Source organism: Diadema antillarum, unplaced genomic scaffold (genome assembly GCF_040938485.1).
Source record: "Diadema antillarum isolate AM-2024a unplaced genomic scaffold, OU_Dant_1.0 seq00000979_RagTag, whole genome shotgun sequence".
In the NCBI taxonomy this organism is placed as follows: Eukaryota; Metazoa; Echinodermata; class Echinoidea; order Diadematoida; family Diadematidae; genus Diadema; species Diadema antillarum.
The window spans coordinates 295884-318946 of NW_027271819.1; the positions used below are offsets into that span (position 1 = coordinate 295884).

At 37.8% G+C, this 23063-nt stretch overlaps 1 protein-coding gene across 1 annotated transcript; it reads left to right on the plus strand.

The window, feature by feature from the left end:
* Positions 1 to 8338: 8338 nt before the first annotated feature.
* LOC139742081 (monocarboxylate transporter 3-like) lies at positions 8339 to 22544 on the plus strand. Its single transcript, XM_071652645.1, has 3 exons — positions 8339 to 8558; positions 21000 to 21863; positions 22423 to 22544. The coding sequence occupies exons 1-3, from the start codon at positions 8339 to 8341 to the stop codon at positions 22542 to 22544; spliced, it is 1206 nt and encodes a 401-aa protein (XP_071508746.1).
* The last annotated feature ends 519 nt before the right edge of the window (positions 22545 to 23063 follow it).

Consider the following 23063-nt stretch of genomic DNA (forward strand, 5'->3'; position numbering starts at 1 on the left):
ATATTGGCATTATATTTGGATTGAGGAACCTATGTGCTACAAACATAGGCACCAATTCGCCATGATGGGTCATTGATATTGGTTTGAGAGCAGATCCTATTTGTTCAGAGAACGTCTCTGACCTAAACCTGTTTTTCTTACATTTCTGCCTCTCTCACAAAAAATACGTAAACTAAAGTGACTACTTCTTAATAATCATAGAATATTGACCTATTACTAGTCATAAAACATAGTTTCTGACCTGGCAATGTGTTTACACTTGCTCAATCAACAGAAAATCTTAAATTTGAAACTCTTTTACATATTTTCAACATCTTTCAGGAAGCTTTATTTTTCTTAATATTATAACACGCCCGTGTTAGCTTGGTTCTACTTGTTCCTTTTATACCCACTGAGCCCATCCAGACATAAATTTACTTTAATGTTCTCTTAATTTGTATAGTGGATGTCTTTATTTCATGAAACAGTAATTTTCAGAGACGTTTTTCATTTTGCTCAGAGACGTGCGGTCTTTGATCTTCGTGCAGATTCTTACATATCTACTGTCTATCCTTTTTTTAATTTACCTCTAATCCAAAGATTAAAATACATATTTTCACAAATGATACTGATTGGCAAATCTACGGAATAATAATTCTAATAAATCGGCACAAACACCAGGAAAGTTTTTGTTATTACTCACATTTTCAAGATTTGTGGGCATATCTGTCGTTTAACTGTGCTGACTCGATTCCAGGATGGCTCATCAGTGTGTAAAATAAGCACGCAAATAAAGTATCATGCAGTGCGAAAGTGTCAGATGAGGGAATATCCCTTTAGAGACTTTCAATCAGGGACATTCGTTTTGATCAGAGACATTCGCCAATTCGGGTTTTCAACCAGAACTCATTTTTGTGGACAGTATGCTACTAAAGCTGCCAATCATCATAGTCACCTGGCTCACACTGACATACTGATAGCCACTTTTTATCTCAAGCATAATCCACTTTCATTAATGACACCATTAAACAACTGAACATCTCTGATGGTTATTCAGTATAAAATTTCTTTGATGAGCCACCACACGATTATTTTACACAGCTCACTCACAAATTTTGATGGAATGGTAGTATGGATAAGACGCTAAATAAATATGGCCTTACATGTTTTCATAGTCATCCTGAATTTTTGGCGTCAAGGAAAAGATAATTCATTCAGAGACGTTCTTTTTCAGACATAAGTGAATTCAACGTTTCCTGATAAGATAAATAATACACACGTTCATGGCAGAAGTACTTGATTAAATAGTTGAAGTGTGTGGGCTTACTCACAAGGAAAAACAAAGCTGTAGAATTGCATTAGAACAAAAATTAAGACGTGTGATTCTGGGATTTTTTCCCAAAATATGCATTTTTGTCAATTTTTTCAGCTTCAAGGCATTATCTTTTAAAGAAAATATAGTAAGAACATTACAAAGTATATATTTTCTGAAAGGTACAACCCTCCCCTACCAAATGATACCTAAAACCATGAAAAACATCCCCAGGTGACAATTTTATAAGGGTTTGAATGTCGAAAAGCCCGAAAATGGCCAATTGTACATCGTTCAACGTTTTCACCCATATGTATATATGCTTGAATATGACAGAATTCCTGATTTACGTTGTGATATATGTTTTTGTTGGAAGCAAAATGAGAATGAAATAAATGAATCGAATTGAATTGAATTGAATTAAATTGAATTGAACTGAATTATTGCGCCCTTTTCAGAATAATGCTATGGTCTTTCTGTTTTGGGATGTGTCGCAAATATTATATTTAGACAGACTTTTTAAAAATATACTAAAAGCGTGCAATGAGAGTGATTAACCATTCAACTCACTTAACTCACACTTCATGAAATTTTTTATACTCAATGTCATGCACCAACAGAACATCCGTCAGCACCGACATAACACATGTCATACACCGACAAAACATTCTTGGATCAGCACCGAATGACTGCAGCTGTTCACGCCATGTTTGCCAACTCGAACTCTCATGTCCCGAATGGACCCTTTTATTCCACCCCACCCTGGTTTCACCAAGGCACATCACGGTTCTCCGTCACACTCAAAAGATTTTAACGTTGTATGATAGATATAAGTATTTATCAGGTAATCTCATGCTTTTATGGCACAGAAAATTTTTACCCAATTCTCTGCTGCATTATTTCACTTTAAATTGCCATATTTATCCCTATACCGTACCAGAAACGCTGAGAATTTTCACATGCCCAAAGTAAGAACATTATTATTTCAGAAATCTGTGTTTCATCAAGGCCCGCTTATAATATTATGGAATTCAATGCCAGACGATATTCGTAAAGCTACCTCTTTCTATGTATTCAAACGTTTACTCAACAACACCTTAACAAAATTATTATTCAACTGTGTTCAAAACTTGTCGACATGCTTGACTGGCATTATTTCATCTGATTATGATTCACTTTGTTTTTGTAATGTCTCTGAAATGTAAATATAATAGTGCTCGTGTAACATTGCTGTAGATTTGTTTGTGTGTGTGTTCTGTTCTTTTATCTGTAAATTTGTTCATCTCTTTGTTTGAAAGATATGAAAATGATTATAGCTAATGCATTATTTTATATCATTGCTTACCTGGGTCGGCCATATATTTCAAGGAAACTTTTTAATATCTCGTTGGCTGCTTCCCTTCAGCTTATCATAATATATTCGTCTTTACTCCGTGCTCTGTCATGACTGTTTATCATTGTCATTCTTTGATGGTTAATGCTGTACAAATAAATTCAATTCAGTTCAATTCAATTCTGGTCATTGGCTAGTAGGCCTACTGTCAGTGACTAAAAGTTATGTTTCTGTAACTAACAAAAAATGTATGATCATTGTTTTATATAGCTGCCGTACTATAGGGCAGAAAGTATTCATAGTTTCATGTTTTGTTAATGGTTTCAATCATGCAGTCAACGTACGCTTCTTATCTATAGAGAAAATCTGGAAGTATTATCGTTCTTACATCCTTGTTGATTTAAACCTACACTGCAAAAACATCGGTGTTAGATTTAACACCACGGGTGTTAAATCTAAAACCGATCAAACATATTCGCCCCCGGCGCCTCCCTCGCAAAATCTCCAGCATATACATCGCAGCTCTATACTCACCCCCAAATAGTGGTACTGAAGAACAGATGATCGATCATGTCGTTCAGTCAATCGATGACCTGCGATTGAGACATCCATCTAGCGGGCTGGTTGTGCTGGGTGACTTTAATCGGCTAGATACAGATGTCATTTGTGCCAATTGCTCTCTTCGACAGGTAGTGGACAAACCCACAAGATCTGGCTCAATCCTGGATAAGATCTTAACAAACCTCGGGGACTTCTACAAACAAGTTGCCATACTTTCCCCCCTCGGCAAAAGTGACCACAACGTGGTAACCTGGTTTCCCAAGGAAGTATTTCCCCGAGAGCCCAATGTGTTGACTAGGCGTGTCTTGAGACCTATCCGTGACTCTGACGCAAGATGTTTTGGTAGGTGGATCTCAAATCAGTCCTGGTCTAGTGTTCATGATGCCCCAGATACCCAGACTAAATGTGATGAGTTCTACTCCATCCTTCACCAAGCCCTGAACACATTCTTCCCTCAGAAGGAGCTACGAGCCCACAACAGAGACAAACCATGGATCACCCCTGAAGTGAAATCGCTGATAAGTAAACGACAACATCTCTTTGTGAACGGCCCCATAAGTGCTTGGAAATCCTGTCGCAATAAAATCTGCAGGAGCATTCACCGAGCGAAGAAAGAATTCTATCATGATCGTGTTGCCAAATTGAAGAATGATGATCCTGCGTCATGGTACAAAAACATTAAGCTCATGACGTCACGTAGCCAGTTAAACGAGATAATCCCCATGTTCCGGATGTTGATCAGTCGAAAGCAGACGTTGTCGCTGAAACCATCAATTCCCATTTCATAAGCGTCTCAAGCGGTATCGCACCCCTTGACATGTCCAAACTCCCACCGTTGACGTCTGATACCCCACCACTTCCAAGACTTGAACAATGGGAAGTGATGCGAGAGTTGCAAAAAGTGAGTCCAGGGAAGTCTTGTGGACCTGATGGAATCCCGGCGAGAGTGATAAGGATGTTTTCACTTGAATTAAGCTCCCCGTTATGTCACATTCTGAACAGTTCCTATACTGAACGTGTTGTGCCACATCAGTGGAAGCAAGCAATAGTAGTTCCTGTCCCGAAAGAGAAACCAGCCAGAATCGATAAGCTTAGACCAATAGCACTCACAGATCATTTTGCAAAACTTGCTGAGTTGTTTATCACTAAGTGGTTGGTGTCTGCCATTGATCCCTCCCTTGACAGTAAACAATTTGGTAGTAGAGCTGGTATGTCATGTACGCACTGCTTAGTGGATATTGTCAACTTTTTATCCAAAAACGCCGACAAGCTAGGTACTACGTCCGTGGTAGTTACAACAGATTTCTCCAAAGCTTTTGATAGAGTAGACCACTCAATAATCATGTCAAAATTGGTTGAATTACAAGTCCATCCTTCTCTCATATCTTGGATTGCCAACTTCCTCACTGACCGATCCCAGCGTGTTCGCTACCGTGGTTGTCTGTCCTCAAGTAGATCTCTCTATGCGGGAGTACCACAAGGAACACGTTTGGGCTCAGTGTTATTCCTGATTCTCATTAACGACGCCTTGATGCCATCCAGTATTGAACATTGCAAATATGTAGACGACATGACGATAGCGGAAGCAACACAACGAGGATCGGTCGGTGAAATGCAAGGTACCCTTCAGAAATTAGACAGATGGTGCACTACAAATAACATGCAACTGAATGCTTCTAAATGTCATGTAATGAGGGTTGATTTTGGTAAAACCCAGTTGCCTTCTACACAATGTAGTCTAAATGGCCAGACTTTGGCTGAAGTGGATGTGGAAAAAATTCTAGGTGTATTGGTGCAGTCTAACCTCAAGTGGGACAGCTACGTGAGTGTCATGCTGTCAAAGGTTAGTAAGAGATTGTTCATGTTAAGATCATTGAAATCTTTTAAACTTCCAATGAAAGATTTGTTAAAAGTGTACACAGGTTACATCAGACCCCTGGTTGAATACGCTGTCCCGGTGTGGCATCCGGGTCTTACACAACAGCTGTCACTCCAAATTGAAAGGGTGCAAAAACGAGCCCTACGAATGATCTTAGGCGAATCCTATGGCACTTATCTCAATGCTCTCGAAATAACACAACTTCAGTCTCTTGAGGCTCGCAGGCATGATGTATGCTGCAAATTTGCTAAGTCACTGCTAAAGTCACAACAATTCAGGCACTGGTTACCAGCACCTCGACAGACCAGGTACTCTTCATCTTTAAGAAGGTCAACACAATATCCCACGGTGAGGTGTAGAACAGAAAGGTACAAGAGAAGCCCAATTCCATATCTTATTGGGTTATTGAATACTTCACAATAAATAGGGAAATAGTTGTATGATATATATATTTTTTATAGGCAATTGTGAAGTAACTGAAATTAAAGTTGGTGTACATTGCGGTATTGAAATATGAATGTGAAAGGTATGATTATTTAGTTGGTCACGAAAAGCGTTGTCATGGCAAACATTTTTTTTTAAATTGATTTCAAACCTGTTATGTATATCAATGACCTGAGGTGTAATTATGTTACTTGAGAGAATATTTCGGGCCGTGAAGTCAAAGGTCAAAGGTTAAACGTCAAGTGAAAATATATATATATTTTCTTTTTTTTCATATATCTGGGAAATGGTGCAAGGAATTTTCATTGAACTAAGTGAATATGTATGTATTGATGGGCAAAAATTGTTTTGGAAATATCAGGGTTAAAGGTCAAACATAAAGTGAAAATTTTATAATTTTTTTCCCTCATACCCGGAAATGGTTTGAGGTACAATGTACATTTATGTAACTTAATGAATATTTATGTTTATGTTATGTTATATATATTTAAAATTTTGGGGTTAAAGATGAAGGCCAAATGTACATTTTTTCTTCTTTGTTTTTCCCATGCTTGTGCAATGCTGGAAGGTATATTTTGAAACTTAGTGTGTATTCGTATTACTTAATGTTTTTTTTTTCCGGGGGGGGGGGGGGCTTGAGGTCAAAGGTCAAACGCCAAGTGAAAATAATTTTGTTTATATATATTCGGGAAATGGTTCAAGGAACTTTCATGGAATTAAATGAATATGTATGTATTGGTGGGCAGAAATTGTTTTGGAAATATTACGGTTAAAGTTCAAACATAAAGTGAAAATGTGATAATTATGATGGTTTTTTTTTTGTCTCATACCCGGTAATGGTTTAAGGTATAATGTAATTTTATGGAATTTAATGAATATTCATGTACTGATTGGCAGTGATTATCTTGGAAACTTTAGGGTCAATGATCCATGTCAATTCAAATTGTCATTATTTCTTGTGTATGTAGTGTCTGAGAGTTTCTTTCTTGTTCGAATTGTTCTTGTTTTGTGTGAGCCTGCGTGTCATTTTGATTTTGTAATTTCACATTTGTATATTTATGTAATACTGTGTATGTATATTCTCACTTTTGTAAAATCATTTGTAATTCAGCCTCAGGCTGCGATCAATGATTTGTTGAATAAAGATACCATTAATAAAAAAAAATAAAAAAAAACTTCAATAAAGGACCACACCCACAGGTGTTAAAAATGCACTGTGATGGTGTTGAAAAGTGTTCACCTGACACTTCGTGGTGTTAATTTGACACTGTACCTGGTGTTATTTTGACACTGTACTGGTGTTAATTAAAAAATGACACCACATGGTGTTGATTTGATATTTGTTGGTGTTAATATCAATGGTTTAACACCCGTCCAGCTTCAATAAGAGACCACACCAGCTGGTGTTACTTCGGTGTAAATTTATTTTCACATTTTTTCAAAAATCTAGTATTTTAATGTAAAATTCTCGATCGTCTTGTTTAAATTAAAAATCAACAAGAAGTGCAGTTACTAAGAAACTCTTCAAAAAACAGTTTAAAATTTGGAAATAACACCCGGAGGTGTTAATTTAACACCATAAATGAGCACCAAAAATTTAACACCAGCTCGGTGTTCACTATTTAACACCGGACTTTTTGCAGTGTAACCTTTGGGAGTAAGAGTATGAGTATGCAACGTACTTTCAGGTCCATATTTTGGTTTCGTTCATATTTGGTAATCATGAAGATCAGCAGGTCATGCTATACATAGGCACTGATAGGTGTACTATGCTGAATAGTGCTGAATATAAATGACACAATGTATATGTTGGATAAAAGTCGTTAAGGCGCTTTGCTTGGGGTCGTCCCACTAGACTGACTCTCACGAGTCATACGGCCCACGAGTTCGACATTAAAGAAGGTCCATGAGTCAAACAGCCCAAGAGTTTGACGCTACGCAAAAACGGCCCACAAGACCGACACTACAACATGGAGTTTAATGTGTCACTCTTTTGAGAGTCTGCTTTTTAAAATTGTTGAAAACACATGAGCTGTATTTTTGTGGGCTGAATAACTCGTGCACTGTATGACTCGTGGGCTGCATGACTCGTAGGTGTCGAACTCGTGACGTGCTCCCCTTTGCTTAGGTATGAGGGATGGCATTGATGGTCCTTCATTCACAGACGCCAGGGATTTTCTTTGGACCACATTTTGAGAAGGCGGGGGGGGGGGGGGGGTTCTGTCTGCAGTCTACTATAGTATCATCATAATTGCAAGGTTTTTTAACAAAGAACACTGTATAGACCGGGCATAATCTTTTCTGACGAGTGTGAGCATGAGCTGCGCATGAATTGGTTTACCCAAGGCTGACAACGAGGGCGAGATTCGCAGCTCTTTGATTACCAAAAGTGATAGTACAGAAAGCACATAAGACATATTAATTATGTTTGGGCTTTGAATAGTATAGAACACAATACCTTATAACACAGACTGTGACAGTCTGTGTTATAAGGTATTGTGTTCTATATTATTCAAAGTCCAAACATAGCCTTGTCGTCCCCCGGTGCAATGCTAATCGTCAAGTAGACAGAAAAATCCGTCTGTCCGGAGGAGTCTTATATTTTATTACCTTTATCGGCTCTACTCTGTGAAGGAGGGGATTCCGTGAAGCCAGACGCAGTCGCTGCGAAACATAGCCCCGATGACCAGACACAGACCGATCTTTCTGTCAAGTCGTCACGAAGCTCGCTTGACGTTGGCGAAACGAACACCACTGTACCAGAGAGGTCGCCTCCTTGATTGTACGGGGTGTCCGGGGGAGTGTCATAACTAAAAGAGGAGTAACAAGAATGGCCACCAACAACGCAGGAGTGAACCGCTTCGGGAGAGATAGTAGACATCGTTGGAGATACGTCGTCATTCTCAGCAAATTCACACTGCTCTTCCTTGACGCCGGTCTTGCAAAATCCTTCGGGGTTCTCCTGCCGGAGATGGTGGCTCGCTTTAACAGTGATCATCGAACGATGGGATTCATATGCAGTTTGCCATCTTCCCTAATGTTTCTTCTTGGTGAGTTCAGATTCAAGAGCTCCGTAATATACACACTAAGAAAACAAGGGTCTATAAGGGAGCTAGAAGGGTTCGGAGTCGAGGAAATGGGTGCAAACTACACGATTTGCGAAAATGGTGGAACTTTGCTTCTTATAAGGTACATTTGGGGTTCGATCTTGCCACTGTCATTGACGGTGCAATGGCCGAATGCATAAAACAAGCAATTGCTTGTAAGCAATTGCTTCAAGCCAAAGCACAAGCTCGTCTACCAAAAGATCTAGCTCAAGCAATTGTTTCAATTTTCAATTTGAATTTCAATTCATTTACTTTCATTCTTCTTTTTTTTTTCAACAAAAACACAACACAAGATAAATCAGGTTTTACATCATAAACAAAGAACATTTGCCTTTGCAATTAATAAATGGTATCAATAAACATAAGAGCGCATTCTGGCAAAAAAAGATAATAATACAAAGTCATGCTTCAGTTGAAAAAAAAAGGAAGAAAGATTAGAGAGGTCCACTACAAAGCAAAGCTTGTAGATTGTGAACCACTCATAAAACTTATGAATTACTTATTTACAAACACTTGTGACAAATATAAACGACAGGATGGGACAAAACAGAAGAAGCACAACAACATGACACAACGTGCCAGAATAAATTAAAAGTATGGAAGGAAAGAAAGAAAAAGAAAGAATGAGAGAATGCCTACACGCTTAACAAGGGAAATGGAACAGGGGATGGTAGAGAATGTGCTTCATAGACTTGGTGCTGCATGCAGCTGAGCAAGGATTGTGATGGCTACTTCTTTACGTAATAATGAATTCAGTGACTGAATGATTGGTGGGTGGATGATGAACCCTGGGTTAACGAAACCTATATATAGCTAAGGAAAAAAAAAAACATATCAGGGAGGATTTGATAAAAAGGATTTCAACTTGCGCTTAAAAGAATACAAACATGGGGAATTTTTTATTTCACAGCTCAGTGAGTTCCAAAATCTAGGACCGGTGTACATAAATGTATTCTGAGCCAATAAAGTTCTCAGGAGGGGTAAATGAAACTCATTAGATTGTCTAGTGGGATAATCATGAAAAGACTGGTTCCGTGGGAACATTGAATTGAAAATACTGGGAAGTGCATTTACATTGTAATTAAACATAAACTGACCAAGTTGAAAAAAAAATACAAATCTTTAATTTTCAAAATCTTATGTTTAGTAAATAATGGCTCTGTATGGGAACGTGGCGGGACGCCATAAATAATACGAATAACCTTTTTTGTAATAAAAGTAATTTATCTAATAAGTTTTGATGGGCACTACCCCACGCTATGAGTCCGTAATTAAGATAAGGTAAAATTAGAGAAAAATACAACGTCAACAAAGAGGACAATGGAATATGAAACTTGAGTCTATTAATATCATACCAATATTGCGTGAAATTATTATACTAATGTTTGTAATATGCGGCCTCCGAGAAAGTTTATCATCCACTGTGATACCAAGGAATTTTATTTGAGAAACTACTTCTAACAAAGTGTCATCAAAAGCAATACCTGTGCCTAAATCTTCTAAAGAATTACTAAAGCATAAAGATCTACTTAGTTTTCTGAAGATTAAGAGATTAGCTCTTATCCACTGAGTTACTTTTTTTTTTCAATTCGGAATTAACGATGCGTACAAGAGTATCTGGATTTTGGTGAGAAAAGAAAATATTTGAATCGTCAGCAAAAAGTATAAATGAGAGTATGTCAGATGATCTTCAAAAGTCATTAATATAAATGATAAGAAGTAAAGGTCCTAATAAACTACCCTGTGGGACGCCACATTCAATAAATTCTAAACTCGAGCTGTACTCGTTCAGAGAAACATATTGTTTTCGCTTTTGTAGGTAACTCCTGAACAATGCACTCCAAGGCCTTCCCGCGTATTCCATAATGAGACAGTTTATAAAGTAATATTTCATGATTAATTGTATCGAAGGCCTTGTAGTCCAGCGGATATAGAGCACATATAGGGTGAATCATGCACATTATGGTAAAAGCACCATACTTGGTACACGTGTACATGATGCCAATACAAGTCATTTCTGATATGGAAGCCACTCTGATTCAGCCTGTGGCGGCCGTGGCGGCCATTATTCAAAATGGCCGCCATGTGATATAGCAATGCTGTGTATTTTGGAAACTACAAGTGCGATTGTCGTGATTCTTGTACCAAAGTATAGGTTTTGAGGGTCAAGGATTCCAATGAAATAATTTTTGAGTGGATAAAACCATGGCAACCTACTTATTAGCGGCCATTTTGAAAAAAAAAAGCATGGCTGCCGCTCTACATTCTATTCATATATCTTTAAAACCAATGGATGCATCTTTATGATTCTGGTACAAAAATATGTTTTTGAGGTTCAATTATTTAAATGGATACATCTTTTCGTGTACAACCATCACATCCTATATTTTGGCTGCCATTTTAAAACATGGCCACCGCAATATATACTATACTGTATGTCTTTGAAACTAATGGGGTCAATGATTTTAAACAAGCATTTGCTGATGAATAGAACTAACACATCTCGTTTTCAGGTCCATTTCGATAAATATGACTGCCGCACTACATAGAGTATGCATACACATTCACACACACACACACGCACACACACACATTATATACAGTGTGGCCTAGAATTAATGGAAACGCGAGTTTTTGCAAATAATTTGCACATTTGCATTACTTTATGCAAAAATGAATGACATAAAGTTATAGAGAATCTATCTAGAAGAAGAATGACACCAAAATCATCCTATTTGGTTGAGTATTTTTTATTCTACAGATGTTTTTGTAAAGACGGGTCGAGCGTAAATTTCTTAGCTCAATTCAACAAATTTCAGCATCGAACAAAAGCCACTGCCTTGGGAGACTAACAAAGAATTGAGGCCGCATATCACAATGCGGAATCCTTGAATAGGATTATTGTCGAAAATTCACCTTCAATTGTTGGGTAGTCTCCGTTGCTGAGCTTTGATGAAATAAAGTAAGAAATTAATGATCAACAAAAACATGTCTAGAAAGAAAAGTACTCGACCAAATTGGACAATTTCGTTTTGGTTTTGAAGAAAATATTCGTTTCCGTTTTCTGAGGGGTCACCATATATATATATATAATCATACACCCTCACTTGCCATATGTATTGTCCCATTGACAAGAATCGTTCACCTATTATTGGTAAATGAACCTCCTTTGTTGGTGCAGCGCTTAGTTCTTTATTGTTCATTGAATGTTGTTGATTGACCATACCTCTATCACATTCACTATTCAAGTATAGGTATTGAACATCAAATAAGTACAATTGTTGCATACCTGGAATACTATAAAGATAATTATGTTGAATATCAGTTAGGTAGAGTAAATGGTGAGAATGGAATAGAAGACTTTCCCCCCAATTTTGGATGCATATAGACAGGAGGGTACAATAAGTGTACTGTCATAGTTTTCAGCCACAAAAACATGATTATTGCAGTCTTATAAGACCTATTGATTTCTAAAGTTCTCAGTTCCTGTTCATTATTTCATAGACTATGACCTTGTCAAAACTGTTACACAAAATTATAAGGAATCATATAAAGGAATCAAATGAGCTCTGACAATCCAAAACAATTATTGTTCCTGATCATCCATTCATGAGCGGTGATGAACGTTAATGCATAATTATGTAGATGCAGGTGCGCTTTAGAGAACGTCTTCAGTATTTCTAGTGGTGCCGGTAAGTAGAAAGATCGATATACTGAATATTTTATTCTGCAGTTTTATCTTCCAATAATTATGAACCCCAAAATTTGTATTTCTTTGAGGTTCTCCTCAAATTCATAAATTAGCATAATTTTTCTTGTAGTTTATATTTTGGATGGGCGCTGTTACGTTATAAAATTGCGTTGAAATACCCACCGTCCATTTACCTGTAGAAGTTGCTTTTGAATTATGAAACCTTAATCCTTATTCCATATGAGAATGGCAAATGCATCAAATATATATTTGTATAATTTCTTTGGGGTTAGGGTAGGGTAAAATTCAGTTCAAGAGGCTGCAATCATTGATAAAAATTAATGCATAAATCAACTATAACAAGTAATGTATTCAGAGTAGAACTACACACAGAAACAGATAATTTGATATTTCCTTGTTCTTGTTCTTTACAAATACATCAACAGGTCAAATTCACAAGCACAAATCCATTTAACAAAAATTTTTGTCACATTTCTAGAAAAAAATATACACATAAGTTTTTTGCTTTACCTCTGTGAAGCACATTTACATAAAATGTTATCTTTTTAAGTAATTGGTAATTGGGTTTATTTGTAGGATAACATGGCTTCAAAAGCAAAAGCATTTCAACCGAGAAAACAGCTCCCAGGAAAGAAACAGATTGGACCAGGTACATCATATTCATATGTCAAGATGATGACACAAAAAAACCTATCATGTCCAGCTTTGTCTTTAAGAAATGATGTTGGTATAGGATACAAAACTTTGGCAGAAGATCTGACTTGTTTTCATGAGGCCGATTCTTTACCCACTACGCTGCAAATTACAATAGATGTCAACCTATAAAGATGTATCGTATAATACCTATCATATTTACTTTATCATTTGATGTATAACATTCAGTGTAGTTGTAAGTATCAGAACAGCCTGGTCAATCATGGATTTTACAGACACACATAATTGTAGTGTGTTTACATTTGATGTATGAAAGTGACCCAATAAGTTTTAGAAGTTTTCTCACACTTAGTGTCATATTTCCAAAGAAAACAGATGTACTATATTATTGGTTGGAAACTATGATTTTCATTCCATGGTCCAGGGACCAGAGAATGCGAGAGTCTATATTTCTAGAAACCGTATAATCTTGAGAAATATGTACTTCAGACATGAAATCGTGAAGATCATGTTTTTCACATACTGTACACACAGAAATCCTATAAAGGAAGTTGAGCATATTTTCCAAAATGCTTCCAAAGTCAACTATGCCCAGATGTTCCACATTAGAATACTGAAAATGAGTGAACAAGTAATTGTTGAACTCTAAAACAAACGTTTACACCAGAATCAATCCACAATGGGCATCCCGCTTTCATAACACTCGTACGCTATATAACTGGAGGGAGGCCGTATTTATCAAATGGCCGCCAAAACAAAGGATGTGAAGAACCTATTCACTTTGCTAAAACATCATTAAATTGAAAACCTTCACCCCAAAACTATACTTTTACACTTGAATCGTGATTATATATCTTTTGAGTTCGAAGATATACAATATTCATTTTCTGTTGTATGGCAGCCATATTCATTAAAACGGCCGCCAAAACGTAGGATGAAGCGATTCATATTCACTTACAGTTGAATTTATGGGAATCCTTGACCCAAAAACATATAAGTTGGTACCAGAGTCATGACCCTTTGTCCATACGTTTTAAGGATATGTTTTTATCTAACATGGTGGCCATATTTTTTTCAAAATGGCCACCAAGAAGTAGGTTGCCATGGTTTTATCCTCTCAAAAATTATTTTATTGGAATCCTTGACCCTCAAAACCTATACTTTGGTACAAGAATCACGACAATCGGACTTATAGTTTCCAAAATACACTGCATTGCTATATCACATGGCGGCCATTTTGAAAAATGGCCGCCACGGCCGCCAAAGGGAGAATCAGAGTGGCTTCCATATCAGAAATGACTTATATTGGCATCATGTACATGTGTACCAAGTATGGTGCTTTTACCATAAAGTGCATGATTTTTTTCTATATCCGCTGGACTATTGGAGAAGTCCAGGAAGATAAATCCATATGCATAACCTTTTGCTTGTGCTTATACCTTTTGGTTGTCCCTCACAAGCAATTGCTTGCGTTTTCTACAAAAGGGACGTCGCGCCTGTGCGAACTTAAGAACAAAGGCGAGTGTGGAAGCATGTATTTGAAAGGGCGTGTGTGTGCGGAAACATTTCCTGACATAGCAGAAGAGCTATGAAATGACATTCATAAATGCACACACGGACGCACACACACATCTAATCATACACACGTACTGAGTATTACATGCTGATTCCCATCACTGCTTACAGTAGCCCAGATCTGCCAGATCGCATGTGGAGAGAGGTCTCCTTGCTCTCCACCGAAGTGAGACATCCTATCTGTTTTTCATCACATTTTGCGTGCTAACCACAGGACATTCCCGTTGTTGAAATTAAAGAAAAAAAATCTTACACTACTTAGGAGAAATTTCTTGTAGATTTATACCACTCCTGTACAAGTGTGGTCTTTCTTTCATTAATGTATGAAAATGATAATTAAAAGGGAACATCCCAGTTAAGCAAAAGCTCAAACTCATTTTACAGAGCTTGGAAAATCGTGAGCAATTGCTAGCAAGTACTAGCAAAAGTCTTGTTTCATGCATACGTTTTTAAGCAAATGCTTGGTCTCCGCCAGCATTTGCTTGTGCTTGCTAGCAAAAGCTTCTGCTCCCAAGAAATTGCTTGTTTTTATGCATACGGATTCGAGTAAAAGGCTAGCACAAGCAATTGCTAGCGTTTATGCATCCGGCCCAATATTGCGCCCCAACTAGTCTCAAGCAAAGACCTCCTATGGTGTTGCTCGACACTAAATGCAACATTACATATCATCGCGCTGGCATTATGAAAATATATTTTTTGATATCAAGAAACTTAATTTTCTTTCATATCCTATAATCATTCATCAAAAGTATTTTTCAATTTAAGTTGAGTCCATGATGAAAAGGGTCTACGATAAAACTAAAGCAGAATACCTGATTGCTTGTCTGGTATTGACCAATCACATTGTATGCATAACCCAGGAGGTTTAACAGATGAAGTTCCAACTGGCTGTAATTATTCAAATAGTCGTCAGTTTTCTGTTGCTGTACAAAACAATTCCACAGTAGGCCATGGGGTGAAGCTAAAAAGAGGCTTAGAAAATGGGTTTCGTTCCAGCAACACTGGCACTACTTTCTGAATGCGGATATGTGATGTTTTGTACATCCTAAATATACTGTAAAAAGTTCTCCTCGAAATATCCTGTAGTTTTTGCGAAAATCCATATAAACTGCGACCAGCAGCCCAATACACATATCGTAATGGGGCTGCGGATTGTAGCATTTAGGATCATGACAGGGTAGTATCACGACAAATGTCAACCTTAAATCGAAAGAAAATTCTTCAATTTGAAGACTTACAAGTAAGGTTGAAGTATTGACAACAGGGTTCGTGCAAGGTTTGGTTCTACATAATAGTCATTTTCTGTTCGAATTGATGACTTAATATGACTAGGTCGAGAGGAATCTGGGAGAGCTACGCTGAATTGACGGTCAGCGCAGGCGCACTCATCACTGCGCACAAATTTCGAATCCATTGACTGGATAAGATGTCTGTGTGCGCATGCGCTGGCCGTCAATGCAGTGTAGCTCTCCCCCTTTCCTCTCGACCGAGTCACATTATTTTAGTCATCAATTTGAACAGAAAGGAACTATTTGCAGAAGCAAACCTTGCACGAACTCTGTTATCAATAATTCAAATTAATTAATAAGTCTTCAAATTGAAGAATTTTTTTCCGATTTTAAGTTGATATTTGTCCGCGATATTACTCCGTCATGATCCTGTATGCTATAGTTCACTGCCCCATGACGCTATATATGCGTATGGGGCTGCTGGCCGCAGTTATGCGTATGGGGCTGCTAGCCGCAGTTATTAAGTTCCCATCCTAGTGTTTCTAAGCTGAAATTATACACATTTGTAAAGCACTGCTTTTAGCCATATACCTAGAAAAAAGGTGAAGTTTTGGTTTAATAGTTGCATTATATCTCATGTTTCAGCTTTTCCTGATGCTGGCTATGCAAAGGAGGACAAGAGCAAAGTGGTTCGAGACCATGAGAGAGAGCACTGACTGACCGTCAGAGGTCAAGGCAAATGCCTTATATTCAGTTCAAAGAGATGTTATTAATCAAATGACTAATCATTCAAGGCAAAAAAAAGAAGAAAAATTTTAGTGCGTTTGTTTGTGTGTGTGTCCGCGTGCATGTGGGAAAATCTTATTGTACACACACACACAACCTCACATGCACACACACATACGCACACACATAGTTATGAAGATTCAATATACCCAACTGTATTAAAATATTATTCTACATGCCTTGGCCATTATCACATCAGCATCATAAAAAAGATTATCATAAACATGAACACACACAATGATATAATACATGTATTGATCAGTGCATTACACATACACAGGTGCATACCAAACTCTGACATATATACACTCACACGCACACATACAAACTCATTTACACACATGAGACATTACTATTAAACAGATCATATTGTTTATCAGTAAACATGTTTTTCTTTTCTTCTTCTTCTTCTTCTTCTTAAGAAGCTTTCATATATTTAGATCACATAGCAATCACGTTGTTCATGAAATATTATACAGTACTTTAGAAAATGTAATCTTCATCAAATTTCCTGAAGTTTTCATTGCTATCATTAGGTTACAAGATGGTGGGACACTACCTCCTCTCATGTAAGATAGCTCAAAATGATAATCAGTCAAATTTTCTAGTTTTAATAAATTTCTTGGAACATTCCATGGTCCAAATATCCTTGAAAGGGTGTAAAAGTTTTGAAAAATGCCAATATATAAAATAAAGGCAAAATTATAGTTTACCCATTCATGAGTGAAAACTGTTGGATTCTGTATTGGAGGCAATATGTACCTGAAAATCTTGGAGATAATAAAACAGGTTTGTCATTAAAAATTATGATAACATTGTAATTAACTTCCAATATCAGAGGATCTGTACAAACCTGACTCAACTTATGCACAATTTTCATTTGGCTGGTACATGTACTAGTTTTAGCAAACTGATTTTGTACTCACACCTACATTGTACTGACCTTTCTACATGAACATTCTGTTTCAGTATCAATAATAGTTTTTTTTTTTCCAGAGTGGGAGAAACAAATTTTAATTGTAGTCATTCAGTTTTATGAAAAAAAAAACCACATTTAGGAAAACATCTTTGTTCTTAGAATAATTTAACCCTAATCAAATTATAATAGTGGGCAGAAATGTTTGCTACAGGGCGAACAATCACATACTGAGGCAAGGAGTCAAAACATGTTGCATAAACATTGGCATTCAAAATACAGGAAACAATCTGTATTACAAAGACATTTATCATGCGCAACTTTGGTAGATGTCAATTCTTGAATATTAATCACATTGACCAAAGCATTGGTCAGAGTACAGTACATTCTGTTGTTTCTGAACTTTGCACTAACGTTCTTTGTGTATTATGTGTGTGAATGTTTCAGTGGTGTATATATATATATATATATATATATATATATTGCTCCATTTTATCATGGACAACTTATAGTAACATGACAATGTTTTCATGCTTCAATATTAATCATATTGACCTATTTCCCTTGGCAAGTAATGAGCAGGCTGACTCTGTTGCAAATGATGCATTTTACAGGCAACACAGCAGAACCTGAAGAGCTTCCAGAAGAAAATCTTGATCTTGATGTGAGCGTCTTAGGGGAGGAAACAGATGCTCCTGCTGACGGACCAGGCTCCTTCTTCAGCTTTCGTTTCCTAGCGAGATTCAGGCGTTTGCTATCTATAAATCTCTTGTAGCACGTTTCATGGAATCCTATATAATACACTGGAGAAATGAATAGCAATGATTAGCCGTTGGATTTTGTTAGGGTGAAAAAAGGCTAAACGCTAGGGGGAGGGGTTGAACATTACACTCAATATATTATTAAATGTACGGTAGACTATTGACTGCCAATATTTGAATCTTGTAATTACCAATGGGCCCTAGTAATATGTCAGCAATCAGATTAACCATAGCAAATTAATCATTAAAAACTCATGATCATTGTCATCATCAACTACTTCAACTTGTACTTGTAGTGCAATTACTGATTTTAAATTACATCTTCAGCTTCCAGCACCTGATCACAATTTCAATAATCACAATTATGAATACAACTGCCTTATCATCATTAATACTAGTAATCCTTGGCCTTTCACTATCACCACCACCCACTGCTTTATAATTTGGCACAACATAATGGTAATCATATGTTTTAGGGAGTTAATTGTTGAAATTATGTTATTGTCATTGTTGGTTTTTTAGACCTATTTATATAAAATATTAATAAGATGATTTAATGAGATGCTAAATGTGTGTTTTGAGGGGGGATTCGCAAATTTCGGGATGAGAGAGATAGGATGGATTTTTAATACACTGTATTGATACTCCATGGCCATGATTATGAAAATATAGATTTACATGCAGTTTAGACCTTTTTCAATCCAGTCCTGTGTGTCAAGACTTTTGTTTTGCATCACAACACTTGCAAGCTGACGGCGTTGGGTTTGCACACACACACACACACACACACACACACACACACACACACACAAACGAACATTTCCCCTAAATTATGCAGACGGATCTACACTGACATTTCAGGTAATCTTGTTATGTTCTCCAGCACCTGCAGTCATGGTTCTGTTACGCGTGATACAAAGGAGAGTCCTAGCGGTGCTTGGCGGGCTTCTGTGCGGTGTATCGCTGCTGCTAGTTCCGCTGGTTTACGAAGTATACCTTCTTGCTGCACTGTTGACTGTCACGGGTAAGTATCAAATAGATGGTATGCATGATCGTGAATGCGATGATAATGACGATGATGATAATGAAGAGAATAATGATGGAATAATAATGATGAGAAGATGAATAAGATTTATATTTACCATTGTGAAAATCATTGTCAATTATACATAGGTACCCCTACCTATGGTCATAATTATACTATAGGGCAAATTAAGAGGGAAATGAATAATACTGCTTCGTCTAAGTCCAACCATAATTCGGGATGCCAATACTCAATAGTCAATACTCAATAGCCCTGGAACATGTACCTGTATATCTCGCTCGCCAGACCGATGCGCCAACACATTTCGTTTAAAAGAAACAAAAACCCAAAGAGAAATGTGGATTGAGTGAAAGCAGCAACATTAGTAGTTCTAAAACATCAGTGGAAGTTTGAGGAAAATCGAACAATCGATGCAAAAGTTATAAAAATTTTTTAAAGTTTTGGTGTTGTCCATACAATGATGTCATAAACTCAAGTAGTCTCCTTATCCAGTGGTTCCAATACCAAAACTTGAAAAATGCATAACTTTTGCATCGGTTGTCCGATTTTCCTCTAACTTTTATTAATGTCTTCTAATCAGTGTTGCTGCTTTCACTCAATCCACATTTCTCTTTGGATTTTGGTTTCCTTTAATTGTGACCGGAATGAGTCTGGGAAGAAGCACGGCGCGTTTACGTGCAGGGCCTGCTCCGAGAGCTTGTCAACCAATCAAACCATTAATATTAATCATTGTCATCCAGGCAGGGGGCGGTTCCAGGAATTCCGTAAAGAGGGTCGCCTTTACAAAATTATAGGGGGCGCACGCACTCCCTTTTTATATCGTTTGTCTTAACAAAAAAAAAAAAAAATAAGGGGGGAGCGCCCGATGCGCTCCCCCTGTATCCGCCATTGCAGAAGTATTTTTGAAAATCAAATCATCGTTTGCAATCCTCGTTTGACGAAGAAAAAAAAAGTCAAATATAGAAACCTTTGAACTTCTTTTATGACACATTCAAATCCACGAAAAGAGGGAGAGTAATGAAAGAAATGCAGGCACTGATTGTATTACATTACGTGGATGAAGATGCGAGCTAGGGAATCGAAAGCAACCGACCTATCCCACAATTCATCCACCTGTGACAGGCTCTGCAATGGTGCTTTGTATTTTGGCGGTAACGCGAATCGTTACCCGGATATTTACCAGAGAGGATTTTAAAGCATAGAACTTGCCCACATACAGACCAAAACAAACTCAAGCCTTTGTGTGCGTGCATGTGCGTGTGTATATATGTGTGCGTGTACTTAAACTCTAAAAGCATTCAGACAGTAAAATGGCATTACTCATGTTGATGTTAGTGATCATTTTACTTTTTAATAAAGCAAAAGTACAAAGCCATGCAGTCCTAACATATGCTCACAGTGCAAATTGTAGAAAATAATACGAAAACTAAAGAGGAAGCGCTTGACTTTGATGCTAGTCAGCCCCAATAAATCGAAAAGAACCATGATCATACTTCTTCTGACGAAATGTAAAGATTATTTTTTAACCAAAAAAAAAAAACCCACCAAACAAACAAAAGAAACAACCGACCAAAAGAAACGCTCATGAGCAACTAGTCTATTATGAAATATTGAGAAATGGAAGCATAACATCTTTTTTTCGTATTTATGATGTTGTTTCAAAGGTACATTCTGTATTTGTAATTCTACATTATAATTTTTGAAAGGTTTGGGACTGGCGCTAACGTGTTACCCTGCTTTCGTGGCGCTCCAAGAACACTGCCCAGAGACGTTCGTCTTCTACAACGCGGTGAGTCAGTACGGAACCACACTCGGCGCCGTGTGCATGCCGGTCATTATAGAAAGGAGTATGGAGGCGTATGGGTACGGCGGTGCTTTCACGATCCTCGGCGCCATCTGCCTGAATGCCTTAGTATGCGGGGCTACGCTCAGACCTCCCATGGACTACAACTCCATAACTGGAGAACCTTCTCCCTCAGAAGACTCGAATAATCTAGAGTGGCATTCCCACTCTGAGGAAGAAACAGTCGATTCTAGCTCGTCCGATGTTTCTGACACCCAGTCATCAAATGGAAGAACTAAGCACTCATCACTGTTGACGAGACTTCAGTTGGTAGTAAGTAACGCTGAGCCCCTGTTCATTTTCGTGTCACCAGCCTTATTTCTCTGCTGCTACGTGTTGTATGCCTGGATGCTTCTTCTCGTCCCCCATGCCACGGAGTTAGGTATCGACATCTCAAACGCCGTATTTCTGTCAAGTATCGCCGGCTTTGGAGGAATCTTCGGTAGACTCGCCTTTCTTATTCTTCTCCGCTTCGACTGTAATTTCATCCTCTTCATGAGCTCTTGCGTTCTAGGCGCCGTGTCATTCTTTGTCAACTCGCTGACGGACGCTTACGCGTTCCAAGCGCTGCTTGCCTTCATTCAAGGCCTCGTGATATTTATCCTCGACGCCTCCGTCATAACGACGATGAACATGACAGTACGCAATGAAGCAAACATTCCCACAGCTCTAGCTGTGTCTTCTTTCCTTATAGGAGCTGGAGCTATTGCAGGCGACACGTCATCAGGTATTGTTAATTGAATTGATTACAGTAAAAAGTAGTATTTATGAGCCATCTCCAGACAATGAGGAAGATGATATGAACAGACGGAGGAAAAATCACCCTGTCATCAAGTAACAGCAACAACAACTAAAAAATCAATAAGAAACCATCCTTCCAAATGCGCTCATCCTCTTAAAAAAGGGTGTGGATCAGAAAATATGTTGCATGTCATTCCAATCTGAGACCAAGATGAGATCAAATTGTCACGTGATCCACACAATTTTCATCGCGATAGCACTAAAACCTCGAAACAAAAAGTGAAAAGCCTTATATCACTTACTAATGTGCTGCTTCAGTGGGGGTCAATTCTACTTTACTGTGACCTGAGTGAGGCTTATCTGTATTAAACACAGTAGTTTAAAAAAATCCAAACCTTTGCACAAAGTGGGTAAACTTAACAGGTAATACATATCCAGTGCAGTTGCATCAAAAGACAAGAGAAACCATTGTAGTGTAAGAGTAGGGCCTATATAAAGTTAATTCATATTGACCTCTCCTTCCTAAAATCAATTGTTCCTTTCAGGTCGCCTGTATGACGTCACGAACTCATTTTCGATAGTCTTCATCTCACTCGGTTTCATCCTCATCTTCGCTTTCATCAACTTCTTGGCGACCTACATCATCCACCGACGTCTGTCACAGTAGTAGATTGAGCTGTCCCACCTTAAATGTAGAATGAGCCGATCACAACTTTCACACTGTGACCTGCTTAGAGTTTATTAGCCCACATTTGTAAACCTGCAGCAATTGGTCTCATAGTTAGCATGGAGTTTGGGTATGATTGCAGTAACACCTGTGCAAAATTTCGTTCCAATTAGTTCATTACTTTCATAAAAATAAATGAAAATGCAGCGTATGCATGCGTATAACACTCGCTAGCTCCGGTCCACGTATACGTACTACATGCATGCGATACATGTGTAAGTTACATGTAAGTAGCTAGCCCGCGCTCGTAATTCGATTTTGGGTCGGGTTGACCCGGTTTGAAAATTGATTTTAAAACGATGATTTTCTCTCTTTTATCGAATGGTATAGACAAAGAGCAATAAGTGAGGTATGTTACTGTTATAACTTGTACTTAGCAGGGTTCCCACTTAGCCGAGTTACAGTGCGAGCTTTGGCGAGTTGTGGCGAGTTGCCTCAAAGGGGCACTCGTAGTCAATC

What these genes read in the sequence shown, in the direction of transcription:
- LOC139742081 (XM_071652645.1), top strand. Translation starts at nt 8,339, where the DNA reads ATGGCCACCAACAACGCAGGAGTGAACCGCTTCGGGAGAGATAGTAGA. An exon ending in TTCCCTAATGTTTCTTCTTG is followed by an intron (nt 8,559 to 20,999) that starts GTGAGTTCAGAT and finishes AATTTTTGAAAG; the next exon opens with GTTTGGGACTGGCGCTAACG. An exon ending in TGCAGGCGACACGTCATCAG is followed by an intron (nt 21,864 to 22,422) that starts GTATTGTTAATT and finishes TGTTCCTTTCAG; the next exon opens with GTCGCCTGTATGACGTCACG.